This window comes from Phaenicophaeus curvirostris, chromosome 9 (genome assembly GCF_032191515.1).
Source record: "Phaenicophaeus curvirostris isolate KB17595 chromosome 9, BPBGC_Pcur_1.0, whole genome shotgun sequence".
NCBI classification, from domain to species: Eukaryota; Metazoa; Chordata; class Aves; order Cuculiformes; family Cuculidae; genus Phaenicophaeus; species Phaenicophaeus curvirostris.
The window spans coordinates 5,419,823-5,437,949 of NC_091400.1; the positions used below are offsets into that span (position 1 = coordinate 5,419,823).

The window sequence follows — 18,127 nt, forward strand, 5'->3', positions numbered from 1 at the left end:
AGGAGGCTCTGGGCATGGGGCACAAATAACATACACAAACTCACATGAAGTATTACGCAGACAGTGCAATCGTTCATGGAGTAGAGCAGTATTCCCAAGGAGAGAAAGAGAATCACAACCTACTCCTTAAATTGTACTATGTAAAAAAATGGCTGGCATAATTTTTATAGCTTGTTCAATTCACAGTCCTAGCTTATTGGAATTATTAACAGAAGAGCCTAGAAGACAGTGATAAATCAGCACTGTCCCCTGGATCTATCATCTATTTTCCAGTGACTCACAGATGTGAAATAAAGTACCTGACACGTGATAATCTCATTGAAAAATGTATTTAATTTATTCTCAATAATAGCCATAAACTATTCTCGGTGAGGGCTTTCCCATTGAGATCAATATTATTTGTATAAGCAGAACAAGAGTGCTAAAAGAAACTAAAAACTTTAAATTCACTCCTGTCATCTAACTCTAGTGTAATCACTCATCCCTTTAAATCTTTTGTATTTCTTCATTTCTGCTTCCCTCCTCACCTTTGTCGCCTTATACATTGTTCTTCAATGCCTTATACAGGCATTGTATTCTGCAGCAGATTATATGACCCTTCTCCATTTTTGCTATATTTAAACAGGTGCTTCCTGACTTTCTCAAGCCAGTGGAGTGGGTTATGTATTCTTTTCCCCTTGGTCTGCATTATGTAACCCTTAAACCATTATTATTTCTGAAACAGAAAATATAATTACAATTCTGTTTCAGGAGTCCAAGAATTTAAGACCATTTGACTTACAATCTTGTAATTTCACTTCTGCAAGGCATGGAATTTCCATAAAGCGTCCTTGTGACAAACCCGCAGTGACCTTTTGGACTAACACGTGTTGCTATACACCACATCAGCAACCTCCCATGTGCTCTGACTTCTACAGGTTAGAACCATAGAATCATTTAGCTTAGTAAAGATATTTAAGATCACTGAGTCCAACTGTAAAAGGTTAGTTCTTTCCCCTATTAAAGTCTCAACCATCTAACATTAAGCCTGATCCACTCTAGAACAGATATCACCATAGACATCTGCTACAAGGTGTCAATGACTAACATCCCAAACTAACCAGAACTAAAGAAATCTCATATATCTGACACAGGTGCACCACTTCAAGGTTTAAGAATTATGTTGCAATCAACAGAAACTGCAGCTAAATTTTGAGTAAAAATATAAAAGTATCTTTATCTGTTATAGCGACTGAAAGAGCAACTTGAATTCACAGAAAATTAAATAAATCGGCTGTAAATCCCATCTGTGCCCTGGCCTCCAATAATTAAAGAGGAAAATATTAAAAAGTACAGTGGCTGTGAAATGAAAAAAACATTTCATATGCAAAGATTAGCTTAGTTCCTACACTTCATTATCCTAACAACAATAGGAGAAGACAAAGAAAATAGTCTCATTAGAACAGCTTTGGACTGGCTTAACTAGTATGACTTATAGAGTAAAAAGGAACTTCAGTTTCAAAAAAAAAAGAAACAAATAGCTGTATCATACAATTACCCTCTCAATGGGCTTGATGAATCACTTGAAGTATCTTTAGATAAGAACAGTATGTATACAAAAATAATTTCCAGAGGGAAAGGGGGATGTTAACACTGTGTACCCATATTAATAGTATCTAAACTGTTTTATCATTTAACTGCCAAACACAAGAAGTGCCAAATCCACTCTTTAAATCTTAGTTATTTTTAAAACACAATCAAACTCAATTCCTTTTCAAAAATTCACAGATGAATAGGCCTATAAACATGCCAAACAACCAGATTTCTGGATTTACTGAACAGTCCTAGCTTTCTAATTTAGCAATTAAGTAATTTTTACACACGTAATTTGGTGCTCTTACACGGGTCAAATGTAGTAGTGTGAACATGCTACTTTAAAAAGATACTAACACACTACTTGTATTTTAACAAATTGTTATTTAAATTCTTGCATTCTACAGGAATAGAGATTACATTTTAAAACTCTGGTCTAGGAAATTAATTACAAAGCAAATCTTTTTGCTTGCAGATGAAGGATTATATCCGTTCTGTATTACTGGCACTTCTCAATAAGCATAAAATAACCTAAACGTGTCCACTGTATCTGTGAGACAGCGTTTTCCACAAACTGTATGATATAATATGATTCATACTCATTCTGGAGACACGTAACTAGCTTTTGCTTAAATTTATGTAGAAAAGTGTTCCTTTCAACCTTCTAAAAAGCACATGAGAAATAAAGATTAAATTCTAAGGTACACTAATTATAAATTAAATTCTAACATACAATAAAACAGGCTTTGAGATGTGCATTAAAAAAAAACAACTGAGAACATTCTGGTTACCTACATTGTTTATGTATTCAGAAAGCAGGTCCTGGAGAGCTTGACGGATAGCGTTGCATTCAGCAATGATGCGTTCTCGATGAAAATCACGTGTGCAGGAAGAATCAGCTAGCAAAGCTGCTCCACTGATAATAGCTTCCAGACGTTTCTCTAGTGATGGCCTTATTTTCTCTTCATTCACTACCAGAGGATCCAGGTTAATTAAATTCTGGAAAACATTAGGAGTACAGGTAAGAAAAGTCAGCCTGATTAAGTTGCTGCTTTATTTTTTAATTGCATGAAATACAGTGATATTGTGCTTCCTAGACTTGCAACCAGCCCTTTCTCCTCAAAGTATCCAAAATACTTATGACTGTGGCAGATTTTTTTTTCCCCTACTGGGGTCATGCATACAGGTCACCTGCAGACAAAGCAGAGGTCTCTCTGCTGTTCAGATTTCACTAGTCCTAAGCCAATATCCACATTATCAAATCCTACTGGCCTGGACCCAAGTTGCTAAGATGGCAACAGAGCTTTCCAGCTGGAGCTGGCTTACACCTAAGCAGTTAGCAGAACGAGACCACATTTACCTGCAGGCCATGTTTACATCTTATCACTACAACTGTCTTGTCTCTATATCCTTTCTCCATTTCTTACTTTTGCTGCATGAGATTTAAGATTTTCATCCTCTGCTTTAGTCTCTTTTACACCTGTATCTGGCATTTCTTCTTCTACAAGACATTTCTCTTCTCCTGGAAACAGCTCTTTGTCTACCTTTTGAAATTCAGTGGCATTCTTCTCACTGCAGTATCTATTTGATCTACTCATCTTCATAACATTCTATAAAGAAAAGCTATCAACCCCATTTTATAAGCAAAGAACTGAGGTCCGCACAGTCAGGTTCATGGCCACACAGAAGTTATGTCTTAAAACAGGCAATTGTGCGACATCTTCTCAGACAATATTATTCTTCCTCTTCAAGTTTTATCACTGAGGTCGTAAAAAACAAAATTTTTTTTTTCTTTCCTATGTCTGTCTCTACTGCTTGAGGGTCCTCCATCTTCTTTATCCTCTCTCCCATACAGAGGGCTTGTCTTGTACATTTATCTGGTAAATCCTTAAAAAGATATGTATCTCACACTGCGCTTGTAATCTCTATGTACAATTTATGACACTGTACGAGTTTACTACTCAGTCATACTCCATGTTTTATCTAAGTCTTTCAGACCAGAATCTCAGTTTGTTTGAAAGAGGGGTTCAAAACCTCCAAAATTTAGTTTTTTGGAGATTAGGATCACTCCTGAGAGTATTCAGCACAAACACAGCAGTGCTAGCTTACAGCTGAGAATGGTAAATCATATTACACGAGCGGTCTGTTCTGCTGAGTTTTAGCATAATACAATTCCACGCTGGCAGAAAGTCACTGCTGCTACCTGTTACAGGCTGAATACGAGTGAAGATCAAAAGAGTAGCTTTTGTTCAACAATTGTTTTTTCAAAGGACATAGATGTAACTGTCCCTTTGCTTTTCACTAGCAAATTAAAGTATCCTCAGCACTTCAGCCCCATACTTACTACCTATTAACATATATAAAACTAGTGGATGGTGAACCTTCTCAACCTCTGTAAGAACTTCTGTGGCCTAATGTTCTAGGATTCTGCTATGCTTTGTACCAGAAACCAGGACTACATGAACTACAGGTGCTAAGAGGAATGGTTGGACTCTATGATCCGGTGGGTCTCTTCCAACCTGGTTATTCTATGATTCTATGATTCTACAGTCCTCGAATTTCCACAGAGAGTGACTAGAAAGAAAAGGTACCAGTGAATTTGTCTCTCTCTACATTTTCCACGTTGGATTTTGATACACTGCAGTGTCACAAAAAATCAGGCCAGTGCTACTGCTAATGAAATTTTCTGTTGCCAATTCTGAGAGACTATAAAAAGCCTAAAACTAAGTTTATTCACTTGCTGCAGCAAGTGACAGGATAGATCATTAAAATGGTTTATAGGTCTATGTCTGGTGTTCATGTGCATCCAGCAGATGCAACTTTAGATTAAGTTAAAGTATTAAATATGTATTTCAAAGTTATTGGATTTTCTCAAACCAATGTTCACCTATCCAGATACATGCTATATAATGAAAAGGAGTTAATATGCAAGCAGGAAAGAAAGAGCTTAAATACATTGAAGATGAAAACCACAGGTATATAATAACCCTATTTGTATCTCTAAATTATTTCCCAATTGAAAGATGTATAGAAAACATGTTGGTTATGGAAATATTAATCTCACTTGCAACTTGGGAAACAAGCTAACATGGGACGGAACCATAATCTGCCCACTAGGAAAGACAGAGCAAAGGAAACAGGCACTCCACTTCTTTCATCCTTTTTTCCTTTTGCAGAAGAAGTTGGAGCCATTTAACAACTACTCAGTAATTACAAAAAAAAAATCCAACTTTTTCTCTTTCTGCAAAAGAGAGAGCGAAAGCTGAAATTTTGCCAGAGCCTGGCAGACCCTGCCGTGAACACTAAAATCCAGAGGAAAGAAGGCTTGGACAGAATGAAGATGGCTTGCTCTCCTACTCTGAAATATCTCCATATACCCTGGCAGCTGATGGAGCCAGGATGGCTCTCCTGGGCAACAGCGTAGGAAGTCATTTTACTTTTGCAGGCAGCTTCTTAACTGCCAGTGCCTACAGTCAGGCCTGATAGGAGCAGTAATCCAGCTCCTGGTGTTGTCCTCTGAAGCTATTAAAACATTAGGACTCCCATGTCCTTTTCTATAACAGCTATTTCAACAGAAGGAAGGAAATATATCTGAAGACACTTTTCTGGAAGGGTGAAGGCAGAAAGATACCATTTGTTCACAAGGATAACTTAGAAATACATTAAGAGTAATAGTATAGGACATACATTTTTCGCTCATTTCATCTCGTTGCTGAGCTTCCCTAAAATAAAATCGTGGCTGAATGCAAAGGAAAACTGCATCCAGTTTACCTGGAGGCAAGCTAAATTAATACGTCTCAAACACAATATGCATTGCAGGAAATGAGGGAAATGTGGTACAGGAGATTGTAAGTAGGTGGTAAAAAATGCCATTAAGAACTCTGAAATGCAGGGAAAATTAACTCCTTTCAGCTATCACCCCTCTAAGAATGAGTAACTTTAAAAGCAGAAACAAAACAGTTTTTATCAGTTGGAACTTTTTCCTGCATAACAAGTATTTAATAACTGCATTATCTAGGTCTTCATTACTTTGGCTACGTCCAAAGACATAGCAAAATTGAAAATGGAAAAGCTTTGACTTCAATAACTAGCATATTAACCTAGAACTAGAAAACTGCATAAAACTAGTTATGTTTAAATATTTGCCTTTAAATAAATGTAATTAGCTTATATCCAATAGATAATTTCAAACTAATCTTACGCATAGAAAACTCATCCACAATCATTTTCTAAGAGTAACAAGGGTAGATATTCCAAGATAGCTGGTATCCAGAGATCAGAACATTCATTTCTGGCGTGGAAGACAGGTTTATGTGCATTAGAGGTTTGAAACTCACTCTCCCTCATTCCCAGTGCAGTTCTTAACACCAAATTGTTCTGTAGTACCTCCCCGCTCTGTTGGAGTTGAGCCACTTGGTCTCCATTCACTGGAGCAACAACTTCATTGCTGTGGTCCTGTCTCTCAAGTAAGCACTCCTAATGCTAGGCTATACAGACAATTTCCATCATAATGTAAAACACGCCTGTCAAGTAGAATATTTAAGTGTTACTACAGAAAGAAACAGCTTCATTCATTGTGGAAGACTAAGGCACACCTGAAGGCTACAGTAAATTAGCCATTTAACTAAGCAAAATGACTGCTTTCAAATCTCAAATGAAATAGGAGTAATAATATCTTCATTTAGGAGACAGAACGTAGATGCTTATACAAAGATGGACAAATAGCACTGGTAAAAAAGCTGCTACAGTTCAGCTCTAAATAAAGAAAAAAATCCTGGCAATAACAACTAGGAAAGCATGACTTAAAATTCTGCCCACAGATTAAATTCTTCAAGCAATTCCATCACATATTTATTCTCAGTACATCTATGCAGAAAAGATGTTACAATGTCCAACCAATCAGAAGACACCAGATATGCTAAGCACTGGTTCACTACCCAACTACTTAAACATAAGCAAGCATTTAAAACAATTACTAGATCATTACTTTCTCCTTCATTGGTCTTCTGATTTGTGAAGCCTGTATCCAGAAACCTGGTTATATTTCCTAACATTTTGGATTGATTTACAGTATTTTGACATCTCTTATGTGTTCTGCTAGATCACATATCAGATGAATATGCTGACAGTCAGGCATGCAACATCTGCATCACTTTGTGAGAAATCTCTTTACATTGAGAAGATGCAAGACCAGTGAAAGGCATCAGATAACTCTTTGAACACAGATCTTAATATGCAATTAAATCTGAAATTATACAATTTTCTGTTTAGTTATGATTGACATGGAGCCTTTAAGAGGATTTCTTGAGAATCTAGTGATTTAAGAGTTAGTTGCTCTAATTTTACTGGTGGTTTCCCCGCCCATAAATCTGTAATGGCTTCCACACTGCCAAAGAAAGAACAAGATTGCAAAACATCTAGATACTACACTGTTGGATAAGCTCAGTGATTTCGACACTATAAACATACAAAGAGATTTGTTCCCAACAGATTATTTACTACATCAACCTATTTCATGGCACAATATTTGCAACAAGAAGATAGAGCAAAGGTTATTTCAGGTCCTTGGCCAACAGAACATCCTGTAAAGAAAGAAAAGTACAACCATCTAACTCACAAAAACATATTAAGAATTTAAATGCTCTACAATTTGTGTTTTATCTCACACAGCTTCAATTTCCTTTTATGTTACCTAGGTAAAAATATATTCAAAACTCCATAAAGAAAGGGCTTCTTACCACTGTCAGACTTCTGTGTTCTTATGATTCCGTATAACAACAAATTCAACCCAAAAGATAATTTTTTTCCATTTTAAGATTATCACAAAACGTAAAATTTAAAACAATAATAAATTTAATTACATTTTTTAAAAAATCATTTAAATAGCACTGTTCACATACAAGCAAGATGAATTCATCTGCAGTCAGAAGATGCAATCCTTTTGCCAAATTTTGTTTTAAAAAATTGTAAGTAAAGAAAGTAAATAATACCTCTCATTTAAAGTATATTATTTATCACTCAGTTTCATTTTAACAAAGCATATATTATTCTTAAATGTTCCTCTTATTTTTCTCCATTTGTTAAGAAAATAGACTAAAAATTATAATTTTAAAACCCAGTGTGAGAATCAAAGAAGGATGACGTGCAACATTGTAGTTGTAGCACGCTCCTTTTTTCAGGGGAAGGAACACCCATCAGATTCAACTTTGAGCATGACTGAGAGGTCTGTTTTGATCAATAAACTGCCATTAAAAAATCTGTGTCATATTTCAGTGTATTTCACTAACCTTTCTTTTTAGACAAAATCTATTACCATCAGTCATAAAACCAATTCTCCCAGAAATGCATCAACAATACTGGGGTTCTGAGGCTAAGATCTGATAAGTCTGTGAATTTACAGCCAAAAAGACCCCTTCTTGCAAACATGTTTAGAAACTTTCATTCCTTTTATTGATCTGGGCCTACATCAGCTACGCCAGATGAGGATCACAGTCCATAATCTCATCTACGTGAGGTCTTTTACCATTTTTGGCAGGACAATGGAAAATAACAGTGGTAAGAGACAGAGCAGCCGTGAGAAAAAAGGAAAAGCTCCATACAAAAGATCAGGATCAGGTCAGGGATAGAGAAAAAACTAACTTTCTCCAAATATTTGCTTAAATAAGCAGAAATGCACAATTTGAGAAAGCATATTGATTGTGTCACTATTTAATGATAAGCAGAAAACATAATTAGGTTTCTAAATCCTTCAGTTATATAAATAATGATCGACAACAACAAGATTTGGAGTAAAGGACTTCAATTTCTGCTGTACTAGTTCAGATGTGTTAAGGTAGTAGTGATCACCATCATCTAATTATTAGTGTTATTTGTAAACTAAACTCGGGTCCTGCCCACTTACTCAATGATCATCATCGCATACTGGGAACTAATTCTTCCCTGCAGTTCCAAGAAAGCCAAGTATTGAACATATATGAAGACTTAATTACAAACTCTTCTGAAGGAAGCGATCTCCCCCAGTGAAGTAATTCAGAGTGATACTATTTAGTCTGAGACTAAGCAGAGCATCAAATTCAAATGCCTTTAGGGTCATCGCTTATGACAGCAATAGTAAATTTAAAAAATAAATAAATAAAACATTTTTAAAAAAATTTGCAGTCTCACAGGTTTACATACCTCAAGCTCATCAAGCGCACTTCCAAGAGTAGCTGTGTGAGATGTAGGCTGTCCTATTTTATTTCCAACTCCTTGGGAAGCATTAGAAATTACATTGAGAGCATTCTGTATTTCATTGCAAATTGAATCCTTACTGGCTGTAAGGGATGCAACATCTGAATGTTCCAAGCAAGCTGAACATATTGAATGTAGGAGAGAGGAATTTTCCTTCAGGGACGCACGTGCTGCAGCAATTTCATCTCGCTGATTGCTAGATTTCAAATCCTGCCAGCAAAAGAACATTATGTGTATTTCCAAAAGCTCTTCAAAACTGACAAGTAGCGTATAAACAATATTTTCTATCTCTGTTCTAAGAAAACATCGAGTTAAATTCATCAAAGATTGTGAAAATGGACTACAACAGTACTTACCATTGAATCATCATCATCTCGTGAGAAATGAACAGAACACAAATTTTTGTTGCGTGTCATAACCAGCACCATGAACTGTCCACGTTTTGCTTGCTTTTAAGCACAGTTTTCCTGTGAGAAAACTGGCCTGGAAATTAGCTGTCTTTCCTCACAGACATGTCTTCATAAGCAGCAGAGAAGGACAGAGGTGCAAATAGGATTAAGCAAGGAATTCTGTGATAGTTGCATCTAAACAAATATCCTGTACTTGCTTCACTGCCCCACCAGCATATATCCAGAGCACACTTCAGAAAGGAACAGCAGGTTAGGGATGACAATCCTGTACTGCTGGGTAATGGGAAGCATGGAAGATATAAAAATGAAAAAGGTGCTTGAGAGAAGCTACGTCTGTGAAGTGCCACTGCCTGTTTCTCCCCTCTCCCTGTTATGTACGCACCTAAAGCACTCAAGGATCTTACCACACTCACCTTGTTCCTCACTTCTCCCCCAGATCTGGAAATTATACTGCCTCCTGCCCACTCAGACAACAAGGAACAACAAGGAACACACAGCTCAACAGAGCTGCCAAGTCAGATTTAACCATTTCTAGGAATCAAGCTTGGGAGCAGTTATTTGGACAGATGAAAGTTATGGACTTCAGGACAACCATCCAGTCAACACCAGGATTTAAGGAGCCTCCCGTCTCATCCAATTTTCCTCTAGACATTCTCCCCACTTTGTGTCTGCATCTTGTCCCTTTGAAAAAAAATCCACTAGATATATGCAAAATGGCTTGGGTGAAGGAGACAGTTAAATTCAGGGGGGGAATAAAAAAAGAAGGGAAAATAGCACATCAGAACAATAAAAGCCTGTGGCACTAGCTTCGGATGATGAGAAGAGGCACAATGAAGAATGAACAACAAAATGCATACAAAACTGCTCATAGGCTGCTCTAAAGCAAGCTGAAGTCCTCCTAATGATTTTCCTTTGCATTGCATCAGGCTCTATATGCATTATTTACAAAAGCATCACCGTACCCGCTTCTCACTGCATAAAGTTCATAAGTTTATGGCTGAAGAAAAGAGCATTCAATATTAAATGAACCAGTCCTATGTTTTTAAAATCTCATTTACTGCCAGATACGCATTGGACATAGGACTGCATCTTACTTCCTCAGGCTAAGCTGGAAATCTTAGGGACAGTAAAAGAAAACAAACCAACCAAAAAAACACCACAAATGAGACAGAGAGAGAGAGAGAGAGAGAATGAAATGGAGCTTTAAAAAGAAGCAGACAGTGGTTTAACCACCTGATCATTTGCATTTGAAAACAGAGTTATTTTCTTGGGCATATTAATATTTAACATATTTTTACATTTTCAATAAACAAATATATAAATAACTTACCACTGTGCAGGCATGAATTCATTGCCCGGTGTGCTCAAATCCAAATACTAGTTTTCAGACTAAGACTATAAACTTGTAAAGGTTTGCCTAATCTAGCACCGCTGAAAGTTGTACTCAATCAAAATGTGTGTACTGATCCTTGCCACAATACACTACATTAGTTTTGGCACAGAATGCAACGAGACATGTTGCTCAAGCATGCAAAAGAATCATACAGGGAAAAGTATGCACATCTAGGATTGAAATATCTGCAAAGCATGGCACCAGAAAAAAAAGGAACAGAACACATACTACAGCTGTGTTTTCTTATTACTCTGGGATTCATAGAATGGCCTTAGTTGAAGGGGCCACAAGGATCATCTAGTCCAACTCCTATTCTTGCATAAGAACAACCCCAAAATTTACACCATGTGTCAGAGAGCATTGTCCAAATGCTCCTTGAATACCGGCAGGCTTGGCACAATGACTCCTTCCCTGGGGAGCCTGTTCCAGTGCTTCACCACCCTCTGAGTGAAGAATCTTTTCCTATATTCAACCTAAATCTCCCCAGGCACATCTTCCTGCCATTCCTTTGGGTCCTATCGTTGGTCACCAGAGAGAAGAGATCAGCACCTGCTCCTCCTCCTCCCCTTGTAAGGAAGCAGTAAATTTCCTCAAAGATTGTTGTGAGCATGGGCAGAATATCTTTCACCTGCACAGAGGCAGAAGACAAACAGAACTCTCTTCTGAGCATATGTAGTTAGTCCAGCTACATTACTGAGCTTTAGTGTATTTTTCTATTTTCTTGAGAGCGTACCGCTTTCCTCTTATTCCAACTGCTTTTTAGGGTAGTGGACCATTTCTACTGGTCTGGGATGTGTTCTTCAATCCTAAGTCAGCCACTGAGCTCTAGATATATCACAGGATACCAGCTGAGATCAAAGATAATCCTGCCTCCAACATTGCCAAGCTGAGTCCCAGTATAGTGATACTTCCTGAAGCTGCCCTCCCAGCCACTTCTGGGACATATTTTTGTCTTCTTCATACCTGGTTGTCCCTGATAAGAGTGGAAAATGAATCAATAGACACAGATTCCAGCTGTGGATTGTTCCAGCCAAACACAGGGAATGGACAACACAGCTTTGAATGGAAAACTTAAGCTTTGGTTGCACTACTTTGATAAGAAGAGGGGATAAAATGTTCTTTATCACAGTTAATACATTTAAAGTTTGACAGCACAATACACCAGGAAGCCAGCTCTTGTTCACTGAGTGTTTGTATCAGCACAGCTCATGGGATCCAGGTATCAGTGTGGGTGTAAATCACAGCGCCATATTTTGCACCAGCTGCAGTAAACACAAGGTTTACAAAGGCAGCTTCAAATAAAGAGTCCTGCAGTCCCCTAGCTCACTCTTTGCAGAGGCAGATGTCATTAAACCAAATTCTACATCCACGAAAACAGACATACAAACCCCCACAACTTCATACTACTGCCGACTTTGGAGAATGGCTTTGTTAGCTCAAGCAAAATAGCACTAGATCACTAGCTGTACAACACTGTGAAAGGTCACCTTATGTGCATTCACGGCAAGTTAAACACCGCTGAGGAGGTATGCCAGTAAATTCAGAACGGCACTGAATCAAAGGCATTTGATTAAACACACCTTTGTGCATTTCTCATTGACTCAATCAAAATCCTCCTATTACTTCTAGAATGCAAATGATTAGATCTTCCAGTGGCACAGAGATGGAAACTCACTAGAAACTCTTCTTAGAGCTATGTCCTCTACTGCTTCACAGAGAAGGTGTGCATTCCCAAAGCTAGTTTGTTTGCATTTTGCTTTTTCTTTTTAAATACAAAGGCTTCCAGGGAGAAGTTCAGTCCAAGCAGGTAGATGAAATAAATTAACACTATTACACTCGACAAACATAAAAATTTTTCCTTTCTCATTTCTCTTCTCCGATAGACAGACAACGCTGAGACACTGACATTCCCCAAAACACCAGGGTTTGCAGGCACCGCAGAAGTAAGCCGTTTTAAAAGATGTATCTTATAGATTGATTGATTCTGGGGACAAAAATACAAACCTGTCTTTACAAAGCAGAAACAGAGTATGTGCTTGATTATCAGGAATTTCAAGCTAACTTTCTACTAAAAAGTTTTAACTAGCCTCTAGACTTATTTTATCTGACTTCAGAAGTCATCACCAGTACTTAGACTCATGCTAAACTACACTGCAGCATGTATACTGAGTACACATACATTATATATACATATATAAACACATACACTCAAAATAATTGTACTCTGTATGGCTGTGTGCTAGAGGCAGAGTTTGCATAAACCTTATGCATGAATGCACAAAATAACAAGTGTTACACTACAAAGCTGAGTCAATGTTTTCATAGGACTATATTTTAAGTAATATCCTCTGCACTGTCTTCCTACAACCGTAACTTTCAGTCAATTTAGAGCATGAGACACTTACAGGAATGAGGTTCCCAACAGAAGTGAATCTTCGCAACTTTCCCTCAGCATCTACACCTATTTATTATCAATCATACTTAAACTGTTATATAATACCACAGAAAAGCAAAGTTATCTTATACAAAGTATCAAAAACTGCCCATGACTAATTAACATCCCAGCTTTTTCAATTTACTACTGTTCTTCAGAATTTGTTGTTAAGCTAGGGAAAAAATGCAGTTTCTTTTGATGACTTTGCTGCATCAGATTGCAAGTACTGCACAATATTCTGTCTCTCTCATGCTTCAGCAACTTCTAGCCCAGTTACAGATGATAGAGCAACAGCTTGCTGTCACTTCTCCATCCATTATTTCAGGTTTCCATCCCCACATTTCTAAGATCCTTCTCTGTTAACTATCAGTCTCCTAGATGAAGTAGCTGATTTTGAAAAGTAGGAAAGCAATTTTTCCCTCTAAAAATTAATGTAAGAATTTTTCTTTAAGTCCAGCAATCCTTTTTCTACAAACATATACCACTTAATATATATTAGCTCACAAAGGTTTTCTCCTAGTACAGTTACGGTCGCATCTGTCATGAATGAGTTTGCCTGGAACTAGGGCAGGAAGCATTCATCAAGGAGGGGACTTTGAAGTTCAGAACTTCCAGGTCTTACCACATCTTAAAGAGAAGGAGATAGGTAACAAAGATGTGAAGGAGATGAAGCAAGGGAAAAGAGAGAGAGGAAATACAGCAGAAATACAAATTAATTTTAAAAGAGGAAAGCAGGGGAGATACAACACAGAAGAGAGAGTGAAAAAGTGTAAGAAAGACTAAGGTGCAGAAATAATGGATTATGGAGTCAGTGATATACCAACCCTACTTAATTCTGAGCATGCAAAATTAGGATAGCCAGTGTAGAAGCATGTAAAAGTAGGGCAGCAGCAGCCTACAGTCCTGTTATGTAATTTAATGAGTTAAGCAGAAATTTATTCTTTGTATAGAAAAAAATAAGTAAAGCAGCAATTTCTTCCTTTGTTAGCATTTCCACCTAAGGAACACCTTCTCTTTATGCTGCTGTCAAATATAGTTTAAAATTTTCAGCAGTCCAGTGGCATAATCTTCTTTTCCTACCTAAACTTGTTTTGTTTTCAGTGCTTAGCTCTTAACGGGACTTGGAGACAAATCTGTTTCCTGAAGAGGTGGTAGGTGTAACAGTTTAAGAGGCGTGTTGTGTATGATCTGTGTTGTTTAAAATGCCATCTTGCACTTTAAGCCGAATAATCTGTTGTTAATGTCGATCCTTGAGAGAAAAGAGCTCAGATTGATGCATATTTCTGGTAGTCAAGATAATTTCAAATTTAATGTAAAGCTTAACACTAAAGCAATCTATTACAGTTTTCCATAGACAAGGAATCTGTGCTTACACATCTATATAAGTAAAGGAATACAGCACAAGCAATGCAGAATATGGAGTTTGCAAAGTACTAAAATCAGAAGACATGCCAAAGTAGGACCTAACTTCTTTCACAGGAGTAAAGACATCTGAAAATGAGCATTTGTGAGAAATGATAGGTTAAAAATACCAGTAAATATTCATGCAAAAACATCAAACACATCTAGCAAGACTCAATACAAGCTCTCTCACAGAATTGTTTAGGTTGGAAAAGGCCTTTAAGACCAAGTCCAGCCCTTAATCTCTACTGCCAAGTCCATCCTAAACCACAGCCCTAAGCACCATATCAATACAACTTTCAAATACCTCTGAGGTGGTGACTCAACCACTTTCCTGCGTAGCCAGTTCCAATGCTTGACAGTCCTTTTGGTGAAGAAATTTTTCCTAATATTCAATCTCAGCCTTGACACTGCATCTTGCAGCCATTTCTGCTCATTCTATCGCTTATAACTTGGGATAAGAGACCAACACCCACCTCATTCCAATCTCCTTTCAGGTAGTTGTAGAGAGCAATAAGGTCCTCCCCTCAGTCTCCTTTTCTCCAAACATCCCACTTCCCTCAGCTGCTCCTCCTAACACTTGTGCTCCAGACCCTTCACCAGCTCTGTTCCCTCCTCTGAACACGCTCCAGTGCTTTAATGTCTTTCTTGTACTGAGGGGCCCCAAACTGAACACAGGATACAAGGTGCAGCCTCACCACAACAGAGTACAGGGGACAATCGCTTCCCTAGTCTGCTGGCTACACTATTCCTGATACAATCCAGGATGCCGTTGGCCTTCTTGGTCACATAAGCGCACTGCTGGCTCATGTTCAGCTAGCGTCAACCAACAGCCTCCGGTCCTTTTCCACCGGGCAGCTTTCTAGCCATTCATCACCAAGCCTGTAGCTTTGCATGGGCTTCTTGTGGCTCAAGTGCCGGCCAAAGACATGGAAAATATAAAGTACCAGCATCCACAGATAGTACGATGCACAAAATACACCTGCTAAAGCTTTCAGGAAATATTTTGGCCTGGAATTCTTTCAATGGAAGATAAGTCATTGAAAAACGTGGCAGAATGACATTCATCCACTATTACTTATCTCTACAATTTTATTAAATTCTCATAATACCATATGTGATTATTTTTTTTACTTGCTTCTTTTTTGAGATTTTAAAATTGGGATTAGGGGATATTTATTAGTTTGAAAACCTGATTCATTCGCAGGCTTACGTATATTAGCCTGCTTAGAAACAACTTCAGTAAAACTATTAGTAGCAGAAGACCATGTTATATATGGTTCATAAGGATTTTGACTGACACATAGTTTAACAAACACTAAATACATCTTTCATATTTAGCTTGTTGCAGTTTAGCCTTCGTTTTATGCATATAATTACATCTAAATATATTCCATCTGCTACAAGGGTTCAGAATCTCTTTCTCCAATGAATCAGCTCAAGTTCCCCTAGGTACAGACTTCTCCTGGTCCTGAACAGAGCACAGTTCAGTTTTCCTAGATTTAATATCCCAATATGAAAGATGTAAAAAAAAAATCAGCAACAAACAGGTGCATAATTATTGTATCAGCAAGCCTGTTCCAACTGCTGATTTCTGACAGATTATATACTCAACAAGTACTCATGGCCCCTGCCTGTATTCTTCTGTCAAACTCCAGTTAACAATTGAACTATTTTTAAACATTCATTATAAATATTTCCCAAATACCTAGAATAAGATAGTTTTGGCTTTTTCTAATTAAAAAAATCACTAAAACAAGCTGAATCAAATAAATCAATGACAGCCTCAAATAGTCAACATGCACAGAATTCAAACACTGCTGGGAATATTTAAGTTCCTGTAAGATGAAGACACATAAAATTGACATGGGTAGAATGGCACTCAAATAAATGGAACTGAAGTGCTAATCCATCAAAACAAGTTTATTATCATTACCAATTTCAGAAGTATTAACAGTAGGTTTTGGTTTTCTTGTTCAGCTTAAATCACAAAATGAGCTGGTTTCAAGTATTTCTAATAGACAATACTGTTTCCTTTTTTTTTCTTGTATACCAGTTTAAATTTTTTTATGTTGTTTTCTGCATACCTTGCAAACACTTACACGGCAGCAACTCAAAGCAAGAAAGAAAAAGCCATAAGCCCTTGAGCTCTGTACTGAATGTTAATGCATTTGACTATGATAGATTTAATACAGAACTGAGAATAAATGACTTCTAGCAGCTGCACTCTGGACCTATAAATCGCTGTGAGTACTACAAAATCCATACAGAGGAAGAACTGCTGTATAATTTACAGCATCAGTATCTGTCAAGAAATGCTGCAAATACAGAACTTGATTTCTTCGTTTTAATATTACTATAGAAATTAAAAATCATCCTTACATAGGTGCTGTTTAGATTAGAACTTTTATTCATATTCCTTGATGGCACTTCAACAGAGTATGCAGAATTCTTACTGGTGTCAAATGAGATTAAAAAAGTATAAATGCTAAAGAGTTTTACAAAATAAATATAAGAAAGTTGTAAAAAGTTTATGATTAGCATTTATATTTTGCATGAAATATGCATTGAGAAAATCAGAAAAGCATAGTACTGATCAGATAATTTATACCACACAGCAGAGGCACGCTATGCAAACCCACAAAAGCAAACCTTAGGGGCAAAGATTTAAACAGCTGGACTTTTCAAAATGGTCTACACTGTAACCTGTATCTAAAAACTGTAGAATTGCATTAATTTTACAGAAGAAATCCAAAGGTTTCAGTCCCAAAGTCACAGGACTACCCAACAATTATACCCTATTGCTTACTTGTGAGCACCAAGCAATGGACTTTTACGGGATGCACAAGATGTAAATTTTTCTCTAAGGAGGAATTACGACTTATCAGTCTGTGGTTTTGATTCAGAAAATGAGGGAAAAGTTCTGATTTTTTTTTTTTCAGACAACAAGCATTATAAAAGTTTTCTTTATAAAAAATGTTCTGTAATAACATCTTTATTAACACAAGTAATTTCAAAATCTATGGAACCACAATGATAAGATCAGTCTGAAACTGCATTGCCTAGTATGTCCATTACCTTAAGAGTCTACCATCTGTTAGCAGTAGTTTAAACCTCATTTTAACTAATAGGTCAGCTTCCAACATTTTTTATAGTTGAAATGACTCAGTAGGAGATCATCTTCCTGGTCTCATAGCAAGTGGCAGCTAACCCCATAGTTCTTTTCTTATATGGTCTTAAAGCTGTTTTCCTAATCTCTAAATATAGGAAAAATAAGACTTTCAACTCCTGTGAAAAAAAAAACCCAGCTGAAGTAAGCTGATCTGAAAGAAGATGTTTCATTATCATCTTTGTTGCAGAAAATCAGAATAGTTCTAATACATAGTTTCGAAGACTTACAGTGAGGAAAAAAGTTCAGCATAAGCTGGTGATGCAGCGTAACAGGGACCAAGAGAGTCAATGACATTTTTATCCTTAATGACATTCAGAAGTCAACCAGACAGGACCTGAACAGCATAGAGCAAAACATTGGACTAGATCTCTGCAGGTCTCTTTCATCTAAAACAGGATAGTAACTTTCATTGTTCAAGGGCTGAAAGTGAATAATCTGTAGTTTTATGGAAAAAAAACAGGAATCTTCCTTTTCGGGGAATTACGTAATAACCAAGACCTGCTTGGATGGTCCTC

General features: G+C 37.1%; 1 protein-coding gene across 4 annotated transcripts in view; it reads right to left on the reverse strand.

Annotated features, from left to right (window-relative positions):
* The window catches only part of CTNNA3 (catenin alpha 3), a 418,271-nt gene that overhangs the window by 325,594 nt on the left and 74,550 nt on the right, over nt 1–18,127 (reverse strand). For all 4 annotated transcript variants that reach the window (XM_069864007.1, XM_069864010.1, XM_069864008.1 and 1 more), the window contains 2 exons: nt 8,749–9,012; nt 2,368–2,571 (listed from right to left, as the gene is read on the reverse strand). In XM_069864007.1, the coding sequence (XP_069720108.1) occupies nt 2,368–2,571; nt 8,749–9,012 (468 nt within the window). The remainder of the gene's footprint in view (nt 1–2,367; nt 2,572–8,748; nt 9,013–18,127) is intronic.